Here is a 25050-nt window from a genome sequence, read left to right on the forward strand (position 1 = left end):
AGAGGATATTTATTATTTTTATTTATTTATTATGCAACGAGCCTCACTCATCATGCATTGGACGGCATCCCGGCAGGACGGAACGGTCTTCGACGGCCGGCCGATCGAGTCGCTGTCGCTCATCGACGCCGTGATGCCCGACGTGGTGCAGACGCGGCAGCAGGCCTTCCGCGACAAGCTGGCCCAGCAGCAGGCCGCCTGCACCATGGCCTCCACCTCCGGCAACCAGTCCAACGCGCCAAAGAACGGTGACGCCACTGTCAACGGAGAGGAGAACGGCACCCACAACATGAGTACGTTCAATGCTTTAAGCGTTCCAGAAGCTGTTTGAAAGAGAATAGCCATGTCTGCATTAAAATTTAAGCAAACACATTCTTAAAGGTCAACTGGCATGATAATTAATATGTTATTAATGAAAAAGGCTGTCGGAATTGAGCCATCCGTTTTTTCACCACAAAAAATGATTTTGACATACAATATACAGCTTTTTGTAACTCCCGCCATGAAAATCCTCTGCGGGGATTTGTTGTCGAGAAGAAGCAGGAAGTGATGTACAGGGCAATAGCGCACTCAAGCGGTCTTGTCTGTTTATACTAGTTTTACCTGCTGGAAGGTAGCTCGTTGTTCCTTCGTGTTAGCAAAAATGCCGGCTCGTATTGCTGGATATTGCTCGAACACTCGGGAGGATGGATTCGCTCTTCATACTTTTCCAAAAGACCCGGTTCGTCGTGAAAAATGGATTGCACGGGTGCAAGGACGAGAGCTTTGTGGGTTCCAAATGACAGGTAGGGGTGTATACAGCCACTAAAAAAAAAAAAAAATAGTTGGTGGGCGGGGACGTAATCTGGGGTGCGAAATATGTCGATGTGCCACCCCGGCTGAAGCCGTGATCGGCGGACAGGGTGGCTCGTTGCGGCGCCGGGCCGCAGTGGCTCATCACCGCCGCGGAGGTGGATCGGACGAGGAGGCGGTTTGGCTGTGAGCCACATATCATCTAAATGTGGCTCGAAACAATAGGGTATTATTGCCCCGTTTACTTCACTCGGTTGTGAGATGTTCTCTTCTTTGAAAAGAGCTTCCATGTCAGAAAGGGTGTGTTTGTCTCCCATAGTCGGTGGCACAGCGTGTTTTCATTGTCGAATGTCCCAGTGTGATGTCACGGCCAGAAGATGCAGCCAATATGGCGACCACTTGGATGTCGAAATAGACTTCCGCAACGGATGACGCCCACTCCGCTCATATTTATTTTTTCGTATTGACATTGAAGTGAATAATATGTATTTTTCCTTACAATATCTATTTTACAATGTTTATAGGCATGACACTTGACCTTTAAAAGACATGTTGACTTATAGAGAAGAACGCAGCATCATTTGTGTTGCATCTGCACGGATAATGTTTTAAATTATTGGCAAGGAGGATTTGGTCATGCTAATCGTGTAACTGATCCAGCTATCAGCCATTCTGCTTACACAATAGAAATAGAAGCCTTATCAGGTCTAGCGTGCGAACTGAATCATGTCGCCTGGCGGAAACACGGCTTTACTGGCCTTTTAATTGCGCCCCCATCCTTATTTTAAAGCACAACGCACAAACCTTCCATTCAAACGTGTGCTCGGACAATAGGCGACCGAGGTGACTAAATTTATTTTTGGACGGTGACAGCGTGATCTACCGGCTCACCGGTTCCCCTACTTCAGATGAACGAGAGCTGCGATTAACGCGATCCTCACAGAATGTGCTATAGTTGGCGCTTTGCAGCTTGATGTGTTAGTGAAACCTGAGATCTGTGGCGCCGGTGGATTGCGAGGGGAAAAAGAGAGAGAGAGAGAGAGAGAGAGGATGTTTATGTCAACATGGAATAAGGGGATTTTATTTCAAGGTGTCAGCAGCATAAGAAGTTTTGATGTTAGCGAGGCTTTGCTCTTTGTGTAAAAACTGTTGGTTTTAAAACTGACATGACGATAAAAAGCGACAATACCGTGTTGACATCAAATTGACTGTCTCCAAAAACACCCCATTATTGCGTACATTTTGCGTGCTGATTGGTGATTTTTCTCCCAGATAACCATTGCGAGTCAATGGAGATGGACGTCGACGTGGAGATCCCCGCCAGCAAAGCCACGGTGCTGCGAGGTCACGAGTCGGAAGTGTTCATCTGTGCCTGGAACCCTGTCAGCGATCTGCTGGCCTCAGGGTAAGCTGTAAAAACCCGTGTGTGTGAGAGTCCGCGCGCCGGTGATGAAGCTGACCTGAATAGAAAAAAGATGAGTAACGCGGGCCCCGGCTCCGTTTCCTAACACGTATTCACTGCTCAGACTGTTTACACCGACGGTGTGGAACTCGCAGTCCGTGGGCCGCGGGAACATGTGATCGAACCCGCCAAGCGATTTTTTTTTTTTTTTTTTTTTTTTGGGCGGGGACGACACAATACAACCTCAGAGGAGCTTTTGTACAAAAGAGGAATACTTTTTAACCACAACTACGCACTCAGCATACACAAGCTTCCAACACTTTGACCTAAATTTGAATGCACATTATACGTACGCTAATGCATTATTAGTATTACACTACCGTAATTTTCGGCCTACAGAGAGCACCGGTTTATAAACCTCACCTAGCACATTTGTAAAGGAAATATCATTTGGTACATAGATAAACTGCACCTGCGTAAAAGCCGCAAGTGCCCACATTGAAACCCACATTCAAACACGCGATATTTACAAAGACGGTACACAGAAAGTTTTCAAAGTGTTAAGACCTGAGCTTATCTTAACATTGTAACAACACGGTAGCACGAACAGGGTTGGTTTAAAAAAAAAAAAAAAAAAAAACACAAAAAAAAAACATACTGGTTAAAAAAAACTGCTGCAGCAGCTACACAATAGAAACATGGTAGCACAGCACTAACAAAGCTGGTTTAAAAAAAAAAACAAAAAAAAAACCATACCTAGATCACTGAGACATGGCAGTAACACAGCGGAAACACGCTAGCTTGGTGCTAACATGGCCGGTTTAAATAAGAAAACAGCCGTGGCAGCTACACAGTAGCAATACGATAGCCTAGCACTAACAGAGCCGGTTAAAAAAAAAAAAACATACCTAAATCACAGAGACGCGGCAGTAACACAGCAGAAACACGCTAGCGTGGTGCTAACGCTAGAGCGGTGCTAACAGGACGGGTTAAAAAAAAACATACTGGTAAAAATCACTGAGACGCGGCAGTAACACGTTAGCGCAGCGCTTACAGTTCCGGACCAGTAAAAGTCACTCCCTCTGCACATATATTCCACCAGTCTCACTCTTACCTTTTCCACTCGACTGCCCCCTTGCAGCCGTTAGAAAAAATGCACAAATTTGCCGCATCACTGCATAAGGCGCAGGGTTGAAAGCGTGTGGGGAAAAAAGTCGCGGCTTATAGGCCGGAAATTATTGTAATTAATTATATGAAAACACTTCCAAGGGATGACTATAAAATAGTTAAATGAAAATTTATAAGAATGGTTGTTGGACTTAGTGTGATGATTTATTCTCATACGGCTACCCAAACCAGTTAAATAGATTTTGGACGATGGTAATGCCCCTCGAAGGCGACGGACGGTGTACACGATGAACCCTAAAAGTTTTGGTGTTCTGTTCAGTTCGGGGGACTCTACGGCTCGAATTTGGAATCTCAACGAGAACAACAACTCCAACTCCACCCAGCTGGTGCTGCGCCACTGTATCCGAGAAGGTGGGCAGGATGTCCCCAGCAACAAAGACGTAACCTCACTCGACTGGAATGTAGGTTCCAGCTCCTCTGCGGACGCATTTGTCTTCCTCCGCTTCTTTCTAAACAGACTTTTCTGTTAACCGCTGCGTCATTCCACCCGACAGAGCGACGGAACGCTTCTGGCGACGGGCTCGTACGACGGCTTCGCCAGGATATGGACGAAGGACGGTATGTTCTCCCGTTGGCGCTGTTAACCCCTGGTATTAATTCGGCGGTGTTGTCGTTGGGAATGCCGTCTCTGAAATAACATAACATCGCTCTCGTCCGTTAGGAAATCTGGCGAGCACCTTGGGACAGCACAAGGGGCCAATATTTGCACTCAAGTGGAACAAGAAGGGGAACTCCATTCTCAGTGCTGGCGTAGATAAGGTTTTTTATGATGCCGTTTGTCTTTCGCTAGTTATGAAATTTTAACACCTTTTTTTCCTCCAAGTTCTACATAAATGTTTTTTTCTGACCGAGAATGAGTACAGTCACTTATATTTGAGTGCTCCCCGGTACCAATAATACAGTTACATCTGGTAATTGTGATGAAAATACACATTTGAATAATCTAATGTTTCATAATACGAATATTTCCTGAGCATAAAAGTGCACCTGGTTATAAGCTTCAGCCAGTACATTTGTAAAGGAAATACCATTTGGTACATACATACGCCGCAGCCATGTAAAAGCCGCAAGTGCCCACATTCAAACACAAGATATTTACAAAGAAAGACAGTACAGAGAAAGAGTTTTAACGCTAGCACTGCGCTAAAGCTAGTGCTAATTCTAGCGCCATGCTAAAGCTAGCACCGCGCTAACAGCTGTGTAAAAGCCGCAGGTGCCCACGTTGAAACCCACATTGAAACACGAGATATTTACAAAGAAAGACGGTACACTGAGAGTGTAACGCTAGCGCCGCCACGCTAATGCTTGCACCACGCTATTAGGGTCGGTTAAAAAAAAAAACATACTCGTAAAAATCACTGAAACACGCCAGTAACACACTAGCGTAGCACTAACCCTAACCCTAATTTTGATGAATCCACATCACGGAATTTTGGCCCGTACAAGTGATTTGTGTATATTTTTAAACGAGACTTGTCATCATATTGAAAAAAAGAGAGGTATTCGACTAGCAGACAAAATGAACCAGCGAGGAGATATGTTAAGGAATAATTAATAATGATGATAATGTGGTCGCTCAGTCTGAAAACCACCTTAACGTTTGGGGCAATATGAGACATGGAAAAAAAAAATAGACACGCAGCATTATCGCTTGGTCCGGCCTGGCCTCAGCTCACTAGGTTTTCGTGTCTGAACGCAACTGACTTGGCCAGAGCTGGGGGATGGGGTCGGGAAAGTCTTCCTGCTGAACGGTTCACTGCTGCAACTCCTGGGGGCTGCCACTTCAACTGAGTTTGTCCTCCATTTTGCAAAGCATAATTTGAAGTTGGCTAAACGCCGCATCAAAGTATCTCCACATGGTTGACATGGCTCCTATTCCACCTGTCCGGAACAAACAGTAAAGCCTCGGTTCTCGAACGTCCCCGTTTTCGAACAAATCGGTTTTCGAATCAAAGTTTTGAGATTTTTTTTTTTGCGTCTATCGAACGATAATGTCCCCGACAAAACCCGGAAATAACATATTGCACGCAGCCAGACCAGCTGACCCACGACGCACTTTGTTGTGAATTCCCACGCTGCCGAAAAACCCGGAAATAACATAAATCGTGCGGCGCAAGTAGCTGACCCACCCACGCCGATAATAGATAGATAGATAGATAATAATAGATAATTGTCAATTCAAACGCCCCCGGGAAAAAAAATGGAAATGACATAACGTGCACCACACAACAAGCACACATTTGTTATGATGTTCAACGCAGCCTCTGTCCACGGACGTGTCCCGGTAGTAACTGTTGTTTTTCTTCTTATCGAGGACAACCGTATTAACCAATCCAAAGAAGGCAGGTTGCTTGTTTAAAGTTATTCTGCACTTTTGTTAATAATGAAAAAAAAAGTTTACGCAATACGGCGATGCACTTCCAGCCTAGCGTACTCTACTACAAAAGCATACAATTTAAGCAAAAAATAAATAATTTTCTTAAATTATTTTATTATATAAAGTATTTAAACTCTACATGTATTTCTAATATGCAGTTTATCAGGAAAAGCTAAAAAAAAAAAATTGCTTTAAAAAGCCGTACTTTTTTGGGCTTGGAACGCATTAATTCTTTTTCCATTCATTGCAATTGGAAACATTGATTCGGTTTTCCAACAAATCACTTCTCGAACCGTTTTCTGGAACGTATCCGAGGCATTGCTGTATGTTAAAGTGTCCTAGTATCGGAGAGTTTTTTTTGGACCATGAAAACAGTATTGGCACTGCAACATCCTTATTTTTTTCATCCCCGCACACTATGATGCAAATTATCCTGGTGAAATATCAATTTGAGGGTTTTGCATAGTTTGTGATCCGCTAAACTTGATTTCCCCCAGACGACAATCATTTGGGACGCGCACACAGGAGAAGCCAAGCAGCAGTTCCCCTTCCACTCAGGTAAACTGTATTAAATCACGTACACGGGACAGCACCAAAAAAAAAGCCAGCCGACACTTTTTTTACGAGCGCATCGTTCATTCCGACGTCCCGCAGCGCCGGCCCTGGACGTCGACTGGCAGAACAACACCACGTTTGCCTCGTGCAGCACGGACATGTGCATCCACGTGTGTCGCCTCGGCAGCGACCGGCCGCTCAAGACCTTCCAGGGTCACACGGTAAGACGGCTCGGGCCGGAGAACATTTTAGGGGAGCCGTGATAATAAAAACTGGGGGTTTTATTTTATTAAATTTTTTTTGGCGCTAGAATGAAGTTAACGCCATTAAGTGGGATCCGTCGGGAATGCTCCTGGCCTCCTGCTCAGACGATATGACCTTAAAGGTGAAAGCGGCGCACTATTGGCGGGAGTGAGGGCGGCACTTTGTACTCACGTCGCCTCCCTTTACCGACCTGTTTCAGATCTGGAGCATGAAACAGGAATCGTGCGTCCACGACCTCCAGGCTCACAGCAAAGAGATCTACACGATCAAGTGGAGTCCGACCGGGCCCGGCACCAGCAACCCCAATTCCAACATCATGCTCGCCAGGTGGGGTTGAGCTCGCGCCGCGCGGGGGGAGCTCGTCGGCGACCCGTGGCCGTCGCGCCTTGACCGCGCAACGCGCTCCGTCGCACGTGTTGTACTTCACACGCCGAAAAGGGGGACGTAATAAAAAGGTTTACGATTCGCGCAGGAAATAAAACTGTCATTGTCAGCGCCGCTCCGATGCACCTTTCTCATCTTGAGTAAACCAGCGGCGCTGTTAAGTGCGCCGTTTAGTTTATAGTTTATTTTGCTTTTTGTTCTGCCTGGGATAAAAAAAAAAAAAAAAATAAGTTTCTCGTGGGGTAATTATTCTTCGGCGCTTCCTCCCTCACGCCCGCAGCGCGTCGTTCGACTCGACGGTGCGGCTGTGGGACGTCGAGCGGGGGGTCTGCATCCACACGCTGACCAAGCACCAAGAGCCCGTTTACAGCGTGGCCTTCAGCCCCGACGGCAAGCACCTCGCCAGCGGCTCCTTTGACAAATGTGTGCACATTTGGAACACCACGGTAAGCCTTGACCGCGGCCGTATCTCTACAAAGCACAATATTGTTACATTTTTTTTTTTTTTCATATCGTCCCTCCCTCCCACTCTCTCTTTTCAGTCTGGTGCCTTGGTGCACAGCTACAGAGGTACTGGTGGGATCTTTGAAGTGTGCTGGAATAGCACCGGGGACAAAGTCGGCGCCAGCGCGTCAGACGGCTCAGTAAGTTCACGACAATCGGTCAAACCGCTCAAGTTGAACACGACTTATGGGACGCCGGTTTGACCTTTTTCTGATTTTGATGCAATAATGGAAGGAAATACAGTGAATGAAAATAAGTATTTGAACACCCTGCTATATTTCAAGTTCTCCCATTTAGAAATCATGGAGGGGTCTGAATTTTCCATCATTGGTGCATCTCCACTGTGAGAGAGATCATCTAAAAAGAAAAATCCAGAAATCACAATGTATGAATTTTTTTAAGGATTTGTGTGATACAGCTGCAAATAAGTATTTGAACACCTGTCTATCAGCGAGAATTCTGACCCTCAAAGACCTGTTAGTCCGCCTTTAAAGGTCCACCTCCAGTCCATGTATTATCCTGAATCAGATGCACCTCATAAAGACACCTGTCCACCTCATAGAATCAGTAAGACTCTAACTTGTAACATGGCCAAGACCAAAGAGCTGTCCAAAGACACCAGAGACAAAATTGTACAACTCCACACAGCTGGAAAGGGCAACGGAGAAATTGCCAAGCAGCTTGGTGGAAAAAGGTCCACTGTTGGAGCAATCATGAGAAAATGGAAGAAGCTAAACATGACGACGGTCGATCTCAATCGGAGCGGAGCCCCAAGCAAGATATCACCTCGCGGGGTCTCAATGATCCTTAGAAAGGTGACGAATCAGCCCAGGACTACAAGACAGGACTTGATCAATGAGCTGAATAGAGCTGGGACCACCGTTTCCAAGGGGACTCTTCGTAATACATTAAGACGTCAGGGTTTGAAGTCACACATGGTGTGGAAGGTTCCCCTGCTTAAACCAGCACATGTCAAGGCCCGTCTTAGGTTTGCCAATAACCAATTGGATGATACGGGAGGAGTCACGGGAGAAGGTTTTGTGGTCAGATGAGAGCAAAATTGAACTTTTTGGTCATAATTCCACTAACCGTGTTTGGAAGAAGACGAATGATGAATTCCATCCCAAGAACACCATCCCTACTGTGACGCATGGGGGTGGTAGCATCATGCTTTGGGGGTGTTTTTCTGCACATGGGACGGGACAACTGCACTGTACTAAGAAGAGGATTACTTAGCCTAGCCAGTCTCCAGACCTAAACCTAATAGAAAATCTTTGGAGGGAGCGGAAACTCCGTGTTTCTCAGGGACAGCCCAGAAACCTGTCTGATCTCGAGAAGATCTGTGTGGAGGAGTGAGCCTCCTGCAGTGTGTGCAAACCTGGTGAACAACTACCAGAAACGTTTGACCTCTGTAATCGCAAACAAAGGCTACTGTACCAAATATTAACATTGGTTTTCACAGGTGTTCAAATATTTATTTGCAGCTATATTGGGAGATTAAAAAAATTAATTGGATGATGAATTTTACATTGTAACAGTTGTCACAAAAGTCTGAAAAAAAAAATCCAACACTACCGCTAATCTGATTTTATATTTTTAAAGTCCATTTTCATCCATGTTTCGAGGTTCCGAATGTTTCGCAGTACACACATTCTTTGGCGCGTTTAGTTTCCTTCCTGCTGTACTTTCTGTTTTTCATTACTTACAGTTTCACTAATGGTTTCAGATTTATGGCCTACAAGTGTTGCTCATGAAAAAAAAAATCTTTACTGCCGTTAATGACATTACCGCTGTCGTTTCGTGATAGACTACGGCGCGTCCCGACATGCGTAAATTTGTCAAATTTGTCTTACGTAATCATCAGAGAAACATAAATCTGCTGTAAACTGGGGACGGCCAAATAATTAATTGCGCGCTATTGAACAGCGAAAGCAAACCACATTTGCTTCTCTTGCCACATCCATTTGACGTAATTATCAGTATAACTAACTGCTTCATTGTACGTGTTTTATATCTGCGAAAATTGTATATAAATATATATTTTTATGCATGTTATTTATGGGGCAACTTTGAAAAACTCACCTATTCCCTGATTTTATGTTTCGGCCAAAGAAACAGTGTTGCTTTGGCGCCATCTGCTGGCATCACTATTTGAGTCGTTTTTACTGTAAGAATATACAAATTACTCACGTCCTTAATTAATTTAAAGCTCCACTGTTACGCCTATAAACATTCTAAAATTGATATCGTATTGAAAAATATATATAACATGATTTACTTCAGTGTCTGTACGAAAAAATAAATGTGAGCGGAGAGCGCGTCATTCATGTGCAAAGTTGCGGAAGTGCCATTCAACATCCAAGTGGTCGCCATATTGGCTGCATCTACTGCCCGTGACATCACCCCGGACATTCGCCATTGAAAACACGCTGTGGCAACACTATGCTATGGAACACGGAAGCTCGAAGAAGAGAAAATCCCACATTCGAGTGAAGTGCCATATTTAGATGATATGCGGATCACTTCTAGCTAACAACAGACTCCCAGACAGTATGTAGCGTACTCGGGAGGACCCATGCCGGGCCGGGGGGGAGAGCTCCTTTCTCGTCCCACATGTGGCCAAACCACCTCCGCGTCGGGGCCAACGCAGAAACCGTCGCCGGCGAGTAAGTCATCGCTAGCGAGCGAGCTGACGCGTAAGCCATTGCTAGTTAGCGAGCCAACGGATGAAGTGGGGTGCCCAGAAACCGGTGGCCGGTGGGGGGAGAGCCTGGCTAAACCATCTCCCCTCCTGATTCACCTCCGCGTAGGGGCCAACACGGAAGCCGTCGCCGGTGAGCAAGTCGTTGATAGCGAGCGAACTGACGCGTAAGCCATCGCTAGTGAGCGAGCTGACGCGTTGCCATCGCTAGCGAGCGAGCCAACGGGCGAAGTGGGGTGCCCAGACACCGGTGGCCTGGCTAAACCACCTCCCTGCCCGATTCAGCCTGTGTAGGAGCTGACGCCGGCGGCACATTTAGCACCCCTGGCTAATCTTTTGTGCATTATGACAAGAGTACGTCCCGTCCCCACCAACTATTGTTTTTTTTGTAGTAGCGGTATACACACCTACCTGTCATTTGGAACCCACGAAGCTCTCGTCCTTTGCACCCGTGCAATCCATTTTTCACGACGAACCGGGTCTTTTTTTTAAAGTAGGAAGAGTAAATCCATCCTCACTAGTGTTGGAACAACACCCAGCAATATAACGAGCCGACATTTTGGCTAACACGAAAGAACCAAAAGCTACCTTCAAGCAGGTAAAACCGGTATAAACATATGAGACTTGCTTGAGTCGGCGTCTGCTACTAACGTCACTTCCTGGTTCTTCTTAAAAACAAATCCCTCGCGAGGATTTTCATGGCGGGAGTGACAAAAAGCCGTACTCGTCAAAATCATGTTTTGTGGCGGGAAAAAAAGGGATGTGTCCATTCCGGCTGCTATTTTTTCCCCTCATTAATAACATACTAAAAATCGTCCATTACATGACAGTGGACCTTTAAGCTTGCATGCAAAGCGCGTTCGGCGACTGGCTAAACTTTCTTAACACGAGTTTTCCCCGCTGCAGGTGTGCGTTCTCGACCTGCGGAAATAGCGGCGTGGGACGGACGGCGAGTCGTTGGAATGCGCAGCAGACTGCCTTCTTTAGACATCAGCAAACGCTCTCGTTGCTCCCCGGGGGAGGGGCTTGGCAGGTAGACGGAGTTCAATTGCAAAGACACAACTCAGAGGAGCAACAACAACAACAAAAGACGAGGAAGGAGGCGTCGGCGCACCTTAAAGCCGTCAGCTCCGTTGGAGAAGACAACATTGGAGCCGCTCCCGACTCCTTGTGTTTTACCAGGTATCTCACGGGGAAGCGCCGCCATCGCCTCCCCCTACTCCTCCCGCTGCGGCGGGTGCCGCGATCCAGCTGCTTGGCACGAAGGGCGACTTGACTAAGACAGGCCGAGAGGCAGCCGTTCCCAGAAAGAAGGCTCGTCCAAATCCTCGGCAGAGACCCCGACGAGGGTTCAGCGACTGTCGCGAAGGCTCGCTTTTCAAGGAGGGCGGCTCCTTTGAAGACCCTCCCCGTCTCCCGCCACCCCTTAGCACCCTCGCTCCGCAGATGGACTCGTCGGACGTGCGGAAATGGGGGGGAAGTGTGCGGATTCTGAATACCAACCGGTCCACCGAATTTAAAAAAAAAAAAAAAAAAGAAAAAAAAAACTCCCAAACAACAATTGGACAAACAAGTGTGGGTTTACAAAGAGAATTTTTGCCCTTTTTTTTGTTTGTTTTTTTGGGATGTACATGTAAAGAATGTAAAGATATGTAAATTAGATTAATACACAGACTTATATACTGTGTATATATGTTTATATACAGTACACCTTATTGACGTCACGTTAGGGGCTCACTTAATGGCTTGAGCCGTCTTTGCTGACGAGCCACAACGGGCTCGCTTTTTAATTCAAAACATCTTTTTTTTTTTGGTTTGTTTTTTGTTTCCAGTCGAGGCACAAACGGCGAAATTTACGGCGTCGTCACGTTTCGGGTCACTGTGTTGCGTCTTCGTGTCGTGTGTCGATTGGGCCGAAGAAGCCACACCCACTAAATTGCAACGCACAGCTAAAGCGGGTTAACATTAACAAACGTTTTTCATTCAAAGCGGAATCACATCAGCTAATTTTTATTGTTATTTTTTTTGGGGTGGTCTGAGGAAACCTTTTCAACTTTTTTCCCCCATAGTATATTTTTTCCCCGCAACCCCCCTTTTTTCATCTTTGTGGGTCAGGTATCAGAATCGGATGTCAACGGGGCGGTCCATCGTTTTTTCTGACTTTTTCAGAGCCATTATTGTCTGTGTCAGACTGAGAAATTGGGCTGTGGGTTTGGTGGCCGACGTGTGGACGAAAGGCTGTGACAGCTGCTGTTCTTCTGTCACTGGCGCACCCTGGTCCGGGGGGTGCAGTCGCCCGTTTCAAGACAAAACATTCAAGTTGTTCAGTGTCTGAAATAAATCACTCTATTTTGATATCAGAAAACATGAGCATTTAATTGTTCTTTGTTTTTTTTCCCTCCATCTACAGTATTTTTCAAAACAAGGTGTCCAACGAGGGGTTATCATGCTAAAGCTAACCTACACACACACTTTGGTCACATGAACATTTCCCGCAGTAGTCTGAGGTGGGAAAACAAACTAAAATTGTCATACCGAATTGTGAGCGTAAAACAGTAAACTGTCATTTGACGTACTTTGACGGCCGGCGTGAATCGCCCCTCCCACACTGTATAAAAACTCGAGCCCCTTCGTTCTGATCATCGTTTGAGTAATGCGCAATTAGCAAGCTAGCTAGCTAAGCGTACTCACAAGAATATACATCTTCCCTTAGGATAGTCTGCTGGAGCAGGTTTATTTCTTCTGAATGAACTACAGTATTATTTTTTCTTGAAATGTGATTACTATTGTAAAACATTGTAGTTTTTCCATCCATTGTCCTCACAAGGGTCACTGGAAAGCCAGAGCCTATCCCAGCTAGCTTTGAGTGAAAGGCAGACTACACCCTGAACCAGATAGTGACACCATCACCGAGCGGGAATCGATCCCACGCTGCCCGCACCAAAGGCAGGTGTGTGTACACTACACCATCAGTGACTCTTCTGTAGTTGTTTTTGTAAACATACTATATACTCACCAACTTGTAAAAGTATTACGTACTCACTTTGTCATTTTTGTAGTATAGAATTTACACAGTGGTATGACTAGCGACCAATTCAGGGTATGGTCCGCCTTTCGCCCGAAGTTAGCTCGGACAGGCTGCCGGCACTCCTGCGACCTTTGTGAGGATAAGCAGCTTTGAAGATGGATATGCATACTGTAATTCCCGGCCTAGAGAGCGCACCTGGTTACAAGCCTCACCGAGTACATTTGGAAAGGAAATACCATTTGGTACATACATTCGCTGCAGCTGTGGAAAAGCCTCAAGTGCCCACATTGAAACACGAGATAATTACAAAGACGGTACACAGAAAGAGTTTAACGCTAGCACGGTGCTAATGCTAACGGTAGCGTTAATGCTAACAGGGCCGGTTAAAATAAAACTTACCGGTAAATATCACTAAGACATGGCAGTAACACAGCAGCAACACGCTAGCACAACGCTAACTAGCACTAGCTTTAGCGTTTCCACTCGCTAGCGCCGCACTAACACTAGTGCTAACGCCCACGCTAGCGCCACGCTAACAGGGTTAAAAGAAAACTTACCGGTAAATATCACTGAGACGCCAGTAACACAGCAGCAACATGCTAGCATAACGCTAGCGCTAACAGGGCCTTTAAAAGTCACTCCCTCGGCAGATACATTCCACCGGTCTCATTCTTACCTTTTCCGCTCGGGCCGTTAGAAAAAATGCACAAATTAGCGGCATCGCCGCAGGGTTGAAAGGGTGTGAAAAAAGTCGCGGCTTTTAGGCCGGAAATTACGGTATATCTTTGCATCCCTGTACAGTTTTCATATAGCAAATCTAAATTAGATTCTAAATTCGGAGTACATCGCAATAACCAACAACTACAAGTCTAAGAAACACGTTTGATTTTTAATAAGAATAAAAGTGCAAAAAGACAAATTTGTGGATTACAGTCGTGTCAGTTATTAATTAAAAAAAAAAAAAAAAGATGTCCGCTTTTAAGTGCGAGTCCCCAAGGAGAACGCTCGTCACGTTCACGAGATTATTTGTAACCGGCTGCACGAGGGAATTAGAAATCAGGTCGTACCACAGATACGAAAGAAATCGATTGTATAAGTTTTTTTCTTCTTCTTTCACCAGCGACAGTAGTTTCGAGCGACGTGACGCCGGCTAGTGCCTCCCTGCGGTCCCCAAGGATTCCTCGTCGGCGTCTATATCGCCGTAGTCTGGTGGCTCGCTGGATATGTGGATTTCAACTGTGCTAGATTCTGAACCTAGCGAGACAAAACAGGGGGGGGGGGGGGGACTGTATTACTCACTTGTTTCAAATGATTCCTCTCTTGCAAAATGCAACCTGGGAAATGCCAAAAAGAAAAATTCCGGGACGGGAAATAGGATGAGGTCATGCCATTTTCTTTGAATGCGTCATAAATGCATCTGGCACCTCCCAAAAAAATGTCAAAATATTTCCCATATGTGATCAGAACATTGAAAAAAAAAAAAAGTGAAGTAGAAACGAAGAAATGCACACAAATATAACGCGAAATTGTGAAATTGGTGCACGTCGCCCCGCTCTCGTCTGTGACGCCGTGACAATTTGAGGCGCCTATCGCGATAATGAAGTGACGACAGGCGCTTTAAAAATGTGTACGACGAGCCTTTATTTGAGTGAGAAATGGAAACATCACAAAGTGCAGACAATCGCAAAACAAATGACGGGACATTTAGTGGAAAAAAAAAAAAAAAGACAGCGGAACATGTCAGCTCGCGAAGCGTTGCCAGTGGTGAGTTGACTACCGCACACTACAGTTAGAGCTCCAAACTGCATAGAAATACGTGAAGAAACAACAGTTAGCAATGCAAAGTACAGCAAACAAAGTACTGGAACAATTCTGTTAGAAATTGCATATGAATGCAGAGAGATGACATAAAAAAAAGGTAATCAAGAGAATAATATTGTTGAACATGGCGTAGGATAAAGCAGAAATTCCAGAAAACCGTTAAAATATATTGACTAGTAAGTTGCTGTATAGGGTGATATGATTTTTTTTTTTTTTTTTTGGCATTGACAGTGCATTAGAAGAAAAAATAATTTGAAGTGGCTCGGGCACAAATACGTAAACAATCACTCACACTTTCATTCACCCCTAGGAAAAATTTTGTCGTCAGTGAACCTGATGGCACGTTTTCCTGTTTGCGGTAGTAATGGATAGGCTGACAAATGAGGTTAGACTGGAATCTCCTTGGATTATGATGTACGCAGATGATATTGTGATCGGCAGTGAAAGCAGAACAATTACAAAGATGGAGGCACGCACTGGAAAGGAGAGGAATGAAGATTAGCCGAAGTAAAACAGAATATGTGTGCGTCAATGTGAGGGGTGGGGGGGGGGGAGATGGCGAGGGTGGATGACTTCAAATACTTGGGGTCAACAATACGGCGCAATGGTGAGTGTGGTAAGGAAGTGAAGAAACGGTTCCAAGCGGGATGGAACAGTTGGCGGAAGGTGTCTGGTTTTCTATGTGACAGAAGAGTCTCCGCTAGGATGAAGGGCAAAGTTTTTAAAACGGTGGTGAGGCCGATGATGTACAGATTAGAGACGGTGGCAGGAAGCAGAACTGGAGGTGGCAGAAATGAAGATGCTGAGGTTCAGGTTGGATAGGATTAGAAATGAGCTCATTAGAGGGACAGCCAAAGTTGGATGTTTTGGAGACAAGGTTCGAGACTTCGATGATTTGGACATGTTCAGAGGCGAGAGAGGGAGTATTGATGGTAGGAGGGTGCTGAGGATGGAGCTGCCAGGTAAAAAAAAATGAGAGAAACGGCAAAGAAAATCCGAAAGAACGAGAAGAAGAAGAGGAAGCCGGCCCAAACCCCTGCAAACGCAACACAAGATGGCCGCCGCGTCTGCCATCGGAATCGCGAACGTCGGCAGATGTGCGGACGACTACGCCAAGAAGCAGCTTTCCCTCATTTCTCATGGTGAGTAAAATTGCCTCCGAATAAAAAAACAAATCAATCAAATGCGTGACGTGTGAACATCAGTGGTGTGACAAAGTTTAATTTCTTCGAGGCGTTCTCATCCGGAACAAAAACGACATCACGTTGGCTGTCCTCACAACAACTTTGGCTGGGGGTTGGGGGGGGGGTCTGATTCCAGTGTCAGACTTGACATCCATTGCTTGCGGTTCGCAGGCTCGTGACATTATTGGATACTTTCGCCAGACCGGAACAGAATGCAATCATCTGGGTTTTATTATTAATAATGATCACGAGCCGCTGGGATAAGCATCACATGTCTCTGCCAAACAGGAAATGAGAAGCTTGGGACAAAGATCCAAAGTGGGACGCGAGGGCAATTGTTTGTTTTTGTTTTTTTTGCTTTGCTACCTACGAGGCCTGCCAGGCCTGGTGTCACAAAAAATACATTTTTTAAAAATGTTGGATTATCAAGATATCTTTTGTGACAATACTCCTGGAGCGTGTCTGACACACATATTATATTTTTATTTATATATTTTTGCAGCATTATGCAAAAAAAAAAACAAAACAAAACGCATTTGTCGGGCTTTTTTTGGGGGGGGGGGCAGAATGGGGCATCAGCATGTGCCGGAGAAGAACTGATGAATAGTTTTTTGTGTTGAGTCACTCTGTAACGTTCCAGAATGAAAAATGGTACAGGCCTGCCATCTTATGTCATCCTCCGCGAACAGGGACGCACCGTATTCTGCCAATCATAATACTGAGTATTATTAAAATAAGAAGAAAGCACGAGTTGGGTCACGCCAAGCTGTCCTCTCCTCCCCTGGCTTGCGCTAAATAAAAATAAAATAAAAGCAGTTCCGTCCTATCCTCTTAGATGGATGGAAAAACAAGTACTACAGGGAGTCCTCGGTCTATGACTGAGATCCGGCTCCAGAGCCCCGAAAGAGAGATTGGGGGAAAAAAAAAAGGTTTGTCTTTGTAATGAGTAACTTACTCATTAGTAACTACATTGTAACTCATGAGTAAGTTATTACAATGAGCGTGTGGAAAAACACGGAGCTTATTTACCTGCTAGCGGTAGCTTCCTGCATTCAGGTAGCCGTAGCTTATTTACCTGCTAGCGGTAGCTTCCTGAATAAGGAATAAGGGTCTTTAATACATGCACACATGCGATGGACTAGTTACTCATTACAATGAGAAAGTTTCTCATTGCAATGAGAAACCAGTTTTTTTTTTTTTTCAATGTCCCTTTAGAGGTTCCATAGTAAAAAATCACAGCTATGCAAAAAATGTTCCCCTTTCCTGGTAATAAAAAGACTATTTAGTCCCATTATCCACCGCAAACAAGGAAGTGGCCTGCTAGCGAACCAAAACTTGGCAAAAAATAACACACACACACACACACACACACACACAGAATCAAAGCACAGCCCTCCACGCTTTTGTTCGACAAATCTATATTTTTGGAGCTTCAGTTCAGAAGGAAACTTTCTCCCGGCGCCAAAATCAAAACTGTCATATCTTTAATCATCCATCATGAACCAGGAAGTAGCCTGCTAGCATAAAAGTAAACAATGGTGCTCAGCCTCGTCGTCCACTCACGAGACGTTAACTGAGCTGTGCATAAACAAATATTCGTGCAGGGTGTGAAGTAAGCTTTATTGCCGTTATCTCCAGCAGGGGGCAGTACTGATTTAAAAAAAAAAAGTATCGTTGTGCAGCGTGCTGCATAAATAAAACTCACATTTTAGGATGTTCAAATAAAAAAAGCATTTTTTTTTTTCACACCGGTCATCACCAGCCTTCGTACATCGGCGAACTGGCGGCGGCGCCGCGAGGCCCGTTACCTTCTGAGAGGACGCTGATGGCGTCGGACTGCGGCTGCCCGTTGCCGTTCATGCTTTTCTTGGCCTCCTGCACGTGGCTCTGGTAGAGGAGGGCCGAGCCCACCATGGAGTTGTGGCCCCCCGGGTTGGCCACCGACGTAGAGGCCGACTCCCAGGCCGGCTCGCCCCTCCGCCTCGGGCTCAGGTCCACGTCCAAGCCCGTCCAGCCGTGGAAGGCCAGCGTGTTGAGGAAGGCCTGCATGGGGTTCAAGATCCCCTGAGACCCAAAAGCGACAAGCTGCACTGTGAGGACGTACGACTTCAATGGGCACAAAAAAAAAAAAAAAACGCACGCGTATATATATATATATATATATATATATATAGAATGTAATGTAATTTAAAAAAAATAAATAATAATAAAGTGGAAACTAATAAAATATGATATAGTAAAAAAGCCTCCGTCAAAACTACTTGACCCTAAAATAAACGCCCAAAAATACCCCACCTCAAATAAACGCCTCCTTTTTACCAAAATAACAGGTAAAAGGAAACTAACTTTGGCAAGTGATCATTTTAAGTAAGCATGAATATTAATTTTGTGGAAATGATTACCGTAATTCCCGGCCTACAGAGCGCACCTGGTTACAAGCCTCACCGGGTAAGTAAGCCACAGCTGTGTAGAAGCTTCAAGTGCTCATATTGAAACACGAGGTATTCACAAAGAAGGACGGTACACAGAGTTTTCCGCTAATGCTAACGCCGCGCTAATGCTAGTGCTGCCGCGCTAACACTAGCGCTGCACTAACAGGGCCGGTTAAAAAAAAAATACTGGTAAAAATCACTGAGACACGGCAGTAACACGCTAGCGCAGAGCTGACAGGGCCGGACCGGTAAAAGTCACTTCCTCGGCACTTATAATCCACCGGTCTCACTCTTACCTTTTCCACTTGAGTGCCCACCTTGCGGCCGTTAGAAAAAAAATGCACAAATTCATCGCCGCATAAACCGCACGGTTGGAAGTGTGTGAAAAAAATCACGGCTTTCAGGCCGGAAATTACGGCATATGATTTAAAAAAAAAACATTTGGAGCAAAAAAATTGTTAGCCACCGGTCGCTATATGAGGAGGGATCGTGTTTGAAAACGTTACCATGATGAACCAAGTGATGAGGGCGGCGTTTCTGAAATTCCTGAGGCTGCCGTCGTCGATGTTGCCCTGCGACTCCAGATAGAAGAGGAGGCCCTCGTTGATGATGTTGGGAACCCAGCTGGAGCGTCGCGGCAACGCGCAAAAATAGACGATACCCTCGTGACGACCGGACTCTGCGGCGAAGACCACCCGTAACAAAAAAAAAAAAAACCCAAAACTTACCAAATAAAGAAAACCAGCATAATTTTGAAGAAGCGGATTTTTATGGCGCTGGCCAGCCGGCGCTCGTTTTCCGTGTAGATCCCTTGACGCCCTTTTAGCAACGATGTCACTGAATGAGGGGAAAACGTCAAACGTGGCGTTTTTAGGGCACATTTGGGTCGAATATTTGGGATTTGTTCCCCGGCGCTGACCTGCAGAAGTGGTCCGATAGAAGAAGATGGGGTTGGCCACGAGGACCAGCAGCATGGGCGCGTACGTGGTGACGTAGTGAGGGATGGCGTGCTGGAAGCCTTGCTCACAGCTCAAAATACACAATACACAGACGCAGTAGTTCTACATCTTCTTTTCCTTTCGGCTTGTCCCGTTAGGGGTCGCCACAGCGTGTCATCTTTTTCCATCTAAGCCTATCTCGCCCATCCTGCTCTCTAACACGCACTGTCCTCATGTCCTCCCTCACCACATCCATCAACCTTTTCTTTGGTCTTCCTCTCGCTCTCTTCCCTGGGAGCTCCATCCTTACCATCCTCCTACCAATTTCCTCACTCTCTCACCTCTGGACATGTCCAAACTATCGAAGTCTGCTCTCTCGAACCTTGTCTCCAAAACATCCAACTTTGGCTGTCCCTCTAATCAGCTCATTTCTAATCCTAAACTCCAAGCGAGAACCTCAAGATCTTCATTTCTGCCACCTCCAGTTCTGCTTCCTGTTGTCTCTTCAGTGCCACCGTCTCACCGCTGTTTTATAAACTTTGCCCTTCATCCTAGCGGAGACTCTTCTGTCACATAACACACCAGACACCTTCCGCCGACTGTTCCCACCCTGCTTGGACCCGTTTCTGCACTTCCTTACCACACTCTCCATTGCTCTGTATTGTTGAGCCCAAGTATATGAAGTCATCCGCCCTCGCTATCTCTTCTCCCTGTAGCCTCACTTTTCCCCCTCCACTTTTCTCATTCACGCACATATATTCTGTTTTACTTCAGCTAATCTTCATTCCTCTCCTTTCCAGTGGGTGCCTCCATTTTTCTTATTCTTCCTCCGCCTGCTCCCTGCTTTCACTGCAGATCACGATATCATCTGCGAACATCATGGTCCAAGGAGGATTCTAGTCTAACCTCGTCTGTCAGCCTATCCATTACTACCGCAAACAGGAAGGGGCACAGCGCGGATCCCTGATGCAGTCCCACCTCCCCCTTAAATTCTTGTGACACACCTACGGCACATCTCACCGCTGTTCTGCTGCCCTCATACATGTCCTGTACTAGTCTAACATATTTCTCCACACCAGACTTGCACATGCAGTTCCACAGTTCCTCTCTTGGTACTCTGTCATAGGCTTTCTCTAGATCCACAAAGACACAATGTAGCTCCTTCTGACCTTCTCTGTATTTTTCCACTAGCATCCTCAAGGCAAATAATGCATCTGTGGTACTTTTTCGAGGCATGAAACCATACTGTTGCTCGCAGATACTGACTTCTGACCTGAGTCTACCCTCCACTACTCTTGCCAATAACTTCATTGTGAGGCTCATCAACTTTATTCCTCTCTATTTGCCACAGCTCTGCAAGTCCCCTATGTTCTTCAAAATGGGAACAAGCACACTTTTCCTCCATTCTTCTGGCATTTTCTCTCCTGCGCTAGTATTCTCTTGAATAAGTTGGTCCAAAACTCCACAGCCACCTCTCCAAATTGCTTCCATACCTCCACCGGTATGTCATCAGGACCAACTGCCTTTCCATTTTTCATCCTTTGTAGCGCCTTTGGAACTTCCCCCTTGCTAATCGTTGCCACTTCCTGGTCCTCCACACTTGCCTCTTCTACTCTTCCGTCTCTCTCAATTTCTTCATTCACCAACTTCTCAAAGTGTCACAGTAGTTATACATATTTATATGAAGATATAAAAGACAAGGCGTTGAATTACCAGAATACAATTGTCGTAAAAATGTCACGGAAAGACAGACAAAGGAGAACTTAGTCTTACTTGGAGATGGAAGGGTAGTAGAGCATGGCCACGCCTTCGATACACAGCAGCAAAGCCAGACCCCATGTGATCATGTGGTAGAGGATAATGGTGCTGGGGGGGGGGCAACAAGTCATGAGACCACGCTCAAGTACGCGACACATGCTGCAGTTCTTTGTCCTCCGGCCGCGTTTGAAAACAGAACAGATCTCTTAACTAGTCCAATTTACCAACGCCTACTACGGACTAAACAAGGGAAGACTTTTAGTCAGTGGGACTTCCGCGCATTTCTGGAATTCCGGATTAAAGTTCAAAGCGGTTAGGGAGCTCGGCGGCGGAGTATGTGGTAACTGTACTGCAACCGAAAAGAGAAAAACACGACGTCGAAGGGAATATCGCTGGTGCCGGGCGGGAAACCTTCGACTGTACCTCCAAAAACTTTTCAGGAACCCAAAAATGCGTTGAGCAGTTAACATGGCATCACCAAAGGGAATATGCCGTTTTCGAAACTTCCTCTATGTATTCATACATCAAAATGGTCTGCTCACATGGGACAAGTTTCATGTTATTTTTACACGTTCCAATATTCAAATTTGGAAAATCGAAAATTTCTCATGCAAGGACATCAAAGTACAGAAAAGCACGCGGATGCGGAAACGATGCCGCGGCCTAACCACCATTTTTTGCGACATTTGGATTCATATCTATTGATAAATCACCTGATTCCGGCCGAAGTCTTGACCACCAGGAAAACATCCACGGCGTAACAGAAGGTCCACCAGAACGAAGCGCTGTAGAACAACTGGATCCACATCTGCAAAGGCACGGCTTCAAGCGGCCGCCATTTTGTTTGCCGCCCCCGTCGGCCGGTGGACTTACCGCACTGCCGAGGCAGAACACGTCCGGCCAAGTGTCGGTGCTGTTGGCCTCGGAGATCCGTTCCACCGTGTTTGGGAGGCCCACCCACAAAGATGACCTCAAAAGGATCCCTGGGAGAGGAAACAACGAGGTACTGAAACACCAGCAAGAGATTTTGAAGTACAGGACTGGGACGATCCTCGATTGTGCGGAAACGCTTTGATATGCCTAAAATCTAAAATATCGGGATCGTCGTTCTGTTACATTCTGTTGTCGTACGTACAGATGTGCTCGTTTTGTGACGTTAAGCCACATTAAGCTATCGCGAGCGTACTGAGAGGAAACCGGTGAACATCGATAAAAGCAAAAATATTAAAGTGATCGTTATATTATTTTCAGAGGTTGAAGTGGCTTTAAGTAGAAATGCCTGCAAACAATTTGGTGACAATTGGTTAAAGTTTGGTGACATTAACGTTAAATTAATGTGAGCGTATATGGCGAGGAAAATGCTTGACGTCTATAAAATCCAAAATATTGGGCTGATCGTTCCATTGTTTTCTGAGACTCAAGGGGTCATAAGTAGAAATATCAACATAAATTTTGTAGACACAAACAATCATTTGCACCTACGACCACAACCAATGGGAATTTAGAGTCGGCCAAATAATGCACGTTTGGGGGATGTGGGAGGAAAACCGAGTGGTTCGTCCACATGGGATTTGAACCCCAGTCGTCCATTGGATGCCTAAATTAGTTCATTCTTAACCAAATATCTTCAGTAGCTGTGACATTAAGCTACGTTAAGCTTGATTTTTTTCCCCCAATAGTGACCTCGTAGATGACTCGTTAAAAGGTCTCCAATGAAATCGAACATGTTCCATTCTGCTGCGACTCCCTGGCAACCCGGCGACTCCAAATGTCACAGAGATGTGAGGGAGGGTGGTAACTGTAAAGCTGAAGTTTACAGTTATTAAATCCCCCCAAAATAAATGCCACACGTGAAACTGATGCGTGATCCTAATTTCCCCCGTGCCGCTATCAGCTTGTGTTGAAGTCGAACAAACAGAGCAGACAAGGTGGCATCTGTAAAGCTGGACTTTATGGCGACGGCGTGCCGCAGACTCCGCTTGAACGAATAAACGCCATTTAAGCGCAACACCTCATATAATTGCCGCCTTTATTGGGCGAATAAACGATACTGCAAGAGACTCTAGAAATAATAATTCAGTGTATTAAGCGCTGCAGTACAAATTAGATTCTATGGATCAGGTTCTTTATTTTATAAACTTCATTTTCGTGCACAAGCGTAACTCAAAATTAGGATTTGATTTCAGAAATGAGAAAACGTATTTAACCCAAGATAAAGGGAGATTTATTAAATATTTAAATATAACCTATTCCTACTGTTTGACATTATGTTCAATAGTTGGGATGATTTTAATATGGGTATTTATTCAACAATATATAAAATATTTACTATAAAGGTTTGTGCCATGCAGTATAACTCAATCATGAATTAAGTGCAGTGTTTGCGTTCCTCGTGAATAAATTTCATGTAATTGATTAAACTGTGTGTAACAGTAACATCAAACAAACATTTTTAGGGATAAAACCTGTCCAGTTTTTGGTGAACACTTTAGCCTACTACACTACTGTATTTCAATGTTGGTTATGACGTCAAAGCGTTTTCTATTTTTCAAAGTTTCTTTTAGTGTAAAAAAAAATAAATTCTGATGCTGTTTCTGTATTTTGGCTTTCAAGTTCATTACAGCCAAAACATTAGAAACCAAAAATATGATTGCACTGATAACTAACTTACATGAAGCGTTACTTTGATTGTAATTAAAAAAACATTTTTTAACCTCAAGCCGAAAGAAACTTACTTACTTACTTTTAGGTGGTGCAACATACATATTTAAAAAAACATGAAAAGCATTTTTTGCTTTTTTCCCCTCATGCTTTTGGGAATAATTTCCAATTAAATGACATTTTAATTGTCCTTTTTTTGTTTGAAATGTTTATAATGATTTTTTTTTTAATCTTCGTTTTAAAATCCTTGTCGTGTTAACCAAATTGAGGTTACGATTATAAATACATAAATCTACTCTGCTTTTAAATCAACTAAAAGCCTTTGCATAATAAAAGAGAGGGTTAACAATCATAATAATACATAAAAAAAAAAAAAAAGAAGAAACAAACACGTGCGTCACGCGTGCGTAATTGCATCAAGCTGCAGCAGCAGCACCAGGAAGGAGCGCGCCGCGGCCAAATGTTTACCCGCACATCCCAAAATGTCGCAGACGCTGATGATGAAGAGGATCCGCGCCGAGGACGCCGGTCTGGGCAGCGGGTACTGGCCCAGCCTCCGGTAGCCTTTCTTCTTGGGCAGGATCTGCAGCACGGTGAGCAGCAGGCTCACGGCCGCGCCGGCCGCCGTCACCGCCCCGAACAGGAGCGGCTGGAAGGTGACCACCAACTCGGTGGCCGCGTCCCGGTCGGAGCAGCAGAAGGTCTCCAGCCGCGGCGACGCCATGTCCGAGTGCGCAGCCAGCCACCAACCCGGCCGGCCGCGCTAGCTTCGGGCACGCGGAATGGGGGGGGGGGGGGGGTCAAGGGGGCTGAGCGCGGATCTCTGACGGATCACATGGTGGCTGCATCATGTGCTCTCAGTTAATCCACCCCCACCGCCCCTCCCGAGAGGTGCCGTGAGGAACGCTACACAAGGCACGCATGTCATTTTGGTTTCCTAACCTGCAATAAATCACTTCATCCAGCCGTCATTTGAGACGCTTATCCTCACGAGGGTAGCTCGCGGGACCGCCCGAGCCTTTCCCAGCCGTCTTTGGGCGGGGCACGCCCCGAACTGGGCA

The 25050-nt window shown here is 45.5% G+C and overlaps 2 protein-coding genes across 7 annotated transcripts in view; one reads left to right on the plus strand and one right to left on the minus strand.

The window, feature by feature from the left end:
* tbl1x (transducin beta like 1 X-linked) overlaps positions 1-12522 on the plus strand; it is a 42217-nt gene extending 29695 nt beyond the window's left edge. The window contains exons 4-15 of the mRNA XM_061841208.1: positions 77-293; positions 2065-2197; positions 3642-3783; positions 3877-3940; positions 4044-4141; positions 6257-6317; positions 6414-6535; positions 6625-6699; positions 6778-6905; positions 7243-7408; positions 7505-7606; positions 11074-12522. Of these exons, the coding sequence (XP_061697192.1) occupies positions 77-293; positions 2065-2197; positions 3642-3783; positions 3877-3940; positions 4044-4141; positions 6257-6317; positions 6414-6535; positions 6625-6699; positions 6778-6905; positions 7243-7408; positions 7505-7606; positions 11074-11100 (1335 nt within the window). The 3' untranslated portion in view covers positions 11101-12522. The remainder of the gene's footprint in view (positions 1-76; positions 294-2064; positions 2198-3641; positions 3784-3876; positions 3941-4043; positions 4142-6256; positions 6318-6413; positions 6536-6624; positions 6700-6777; positions 6906-7242; positions 7409-7504; positions 7607-11073) is intronic.
* Positions 125-24783, minus strand: gpr143 (G protein-coupled receptor 143). Of its 6 annotated transcripts, none has more exons than XM_061841210.1 (11): positions 24458-24783; positions 22202-22311; positions 22042-22136; positions 21344-21436; positions 19552-19661; positions 19361-19469; positions 19139-19256; positions 18009-18264; positions 13872-14449; positions 2032-2252; positions 128-257 (listed from the first exon to the last, which is right to left on the minus strand). In XM_061841210.1, exons 1-9 carry the CDS (start codon positions 24711-24713, stop codon positions 14346-14348), a joined length of 1251 nt encoding a protein of 416 aa, XP_061697194.1. In that variant the 5' UTR covers positions 24714-24783; the 3' UTR covers positions 128-257; positions 2032-2252; positions 13872-14345. The 6 variants fall into 6 exon arrangements, with proteins under 6 accessions (XP_061697195.1, XP_061697194.1, XP_061697197.1 ...); XM_061841213.1 differs by lacking the exon at positions 2032-2252 and adding an exon at positions 604-804 and having other exon boundaries at positions 129-257; XM_061841212.1 differs by lacking the exon at positions 2032-2252 and adding an exon at positions 604-804 and having other exon boundaries at positions 129-257; positions 13753-14449.
* Positions 24784-25050: the final 267 nt, after the last annotated feature.

The sequence above is a fragment of the Syngnathoides biaculeatus genome, chromosome 14 (genome assembly GCF_019802595.1).
Source record: "Syngnathoides biaculeatus isolate LvHL_M chromosome 14, ASM1980259v1, whole genome shotgun sequence".
NCBI classification, from domain to species: domain Eukaryota; kingdom Metazoa; phylum Chordata; class Actinopteri; order Syngnathiformes; family Syngnathidae; genus Syngnathoides; species Syngnathoides biaculeatus.

Bases quoted from the DNA above. Each gene is read 5' to 3' on its own strand.
- gpr143 (XM_061841211.1), bottom strand. From the start codon at position 24,713: ATGGCGTCGCCGCGGCTGGAGACCTTCTGCTGCTCCGACCGGGACGCG. The intron at 19,257-19,360 runs GTAAGTTTTGGG...GCGACGCTCCAG, and splicing joins ATGCTGGTTTTCTTTATTTG to CTGGGTTCCCAACATCATCA. The intron at 18,265-19,138 runs GTAACGTTTTCA...TTTGGGTCTCAG, and splicing joins TCATCACTTGGTTCATCATG to GGGATCTTGAACCCCATGCA.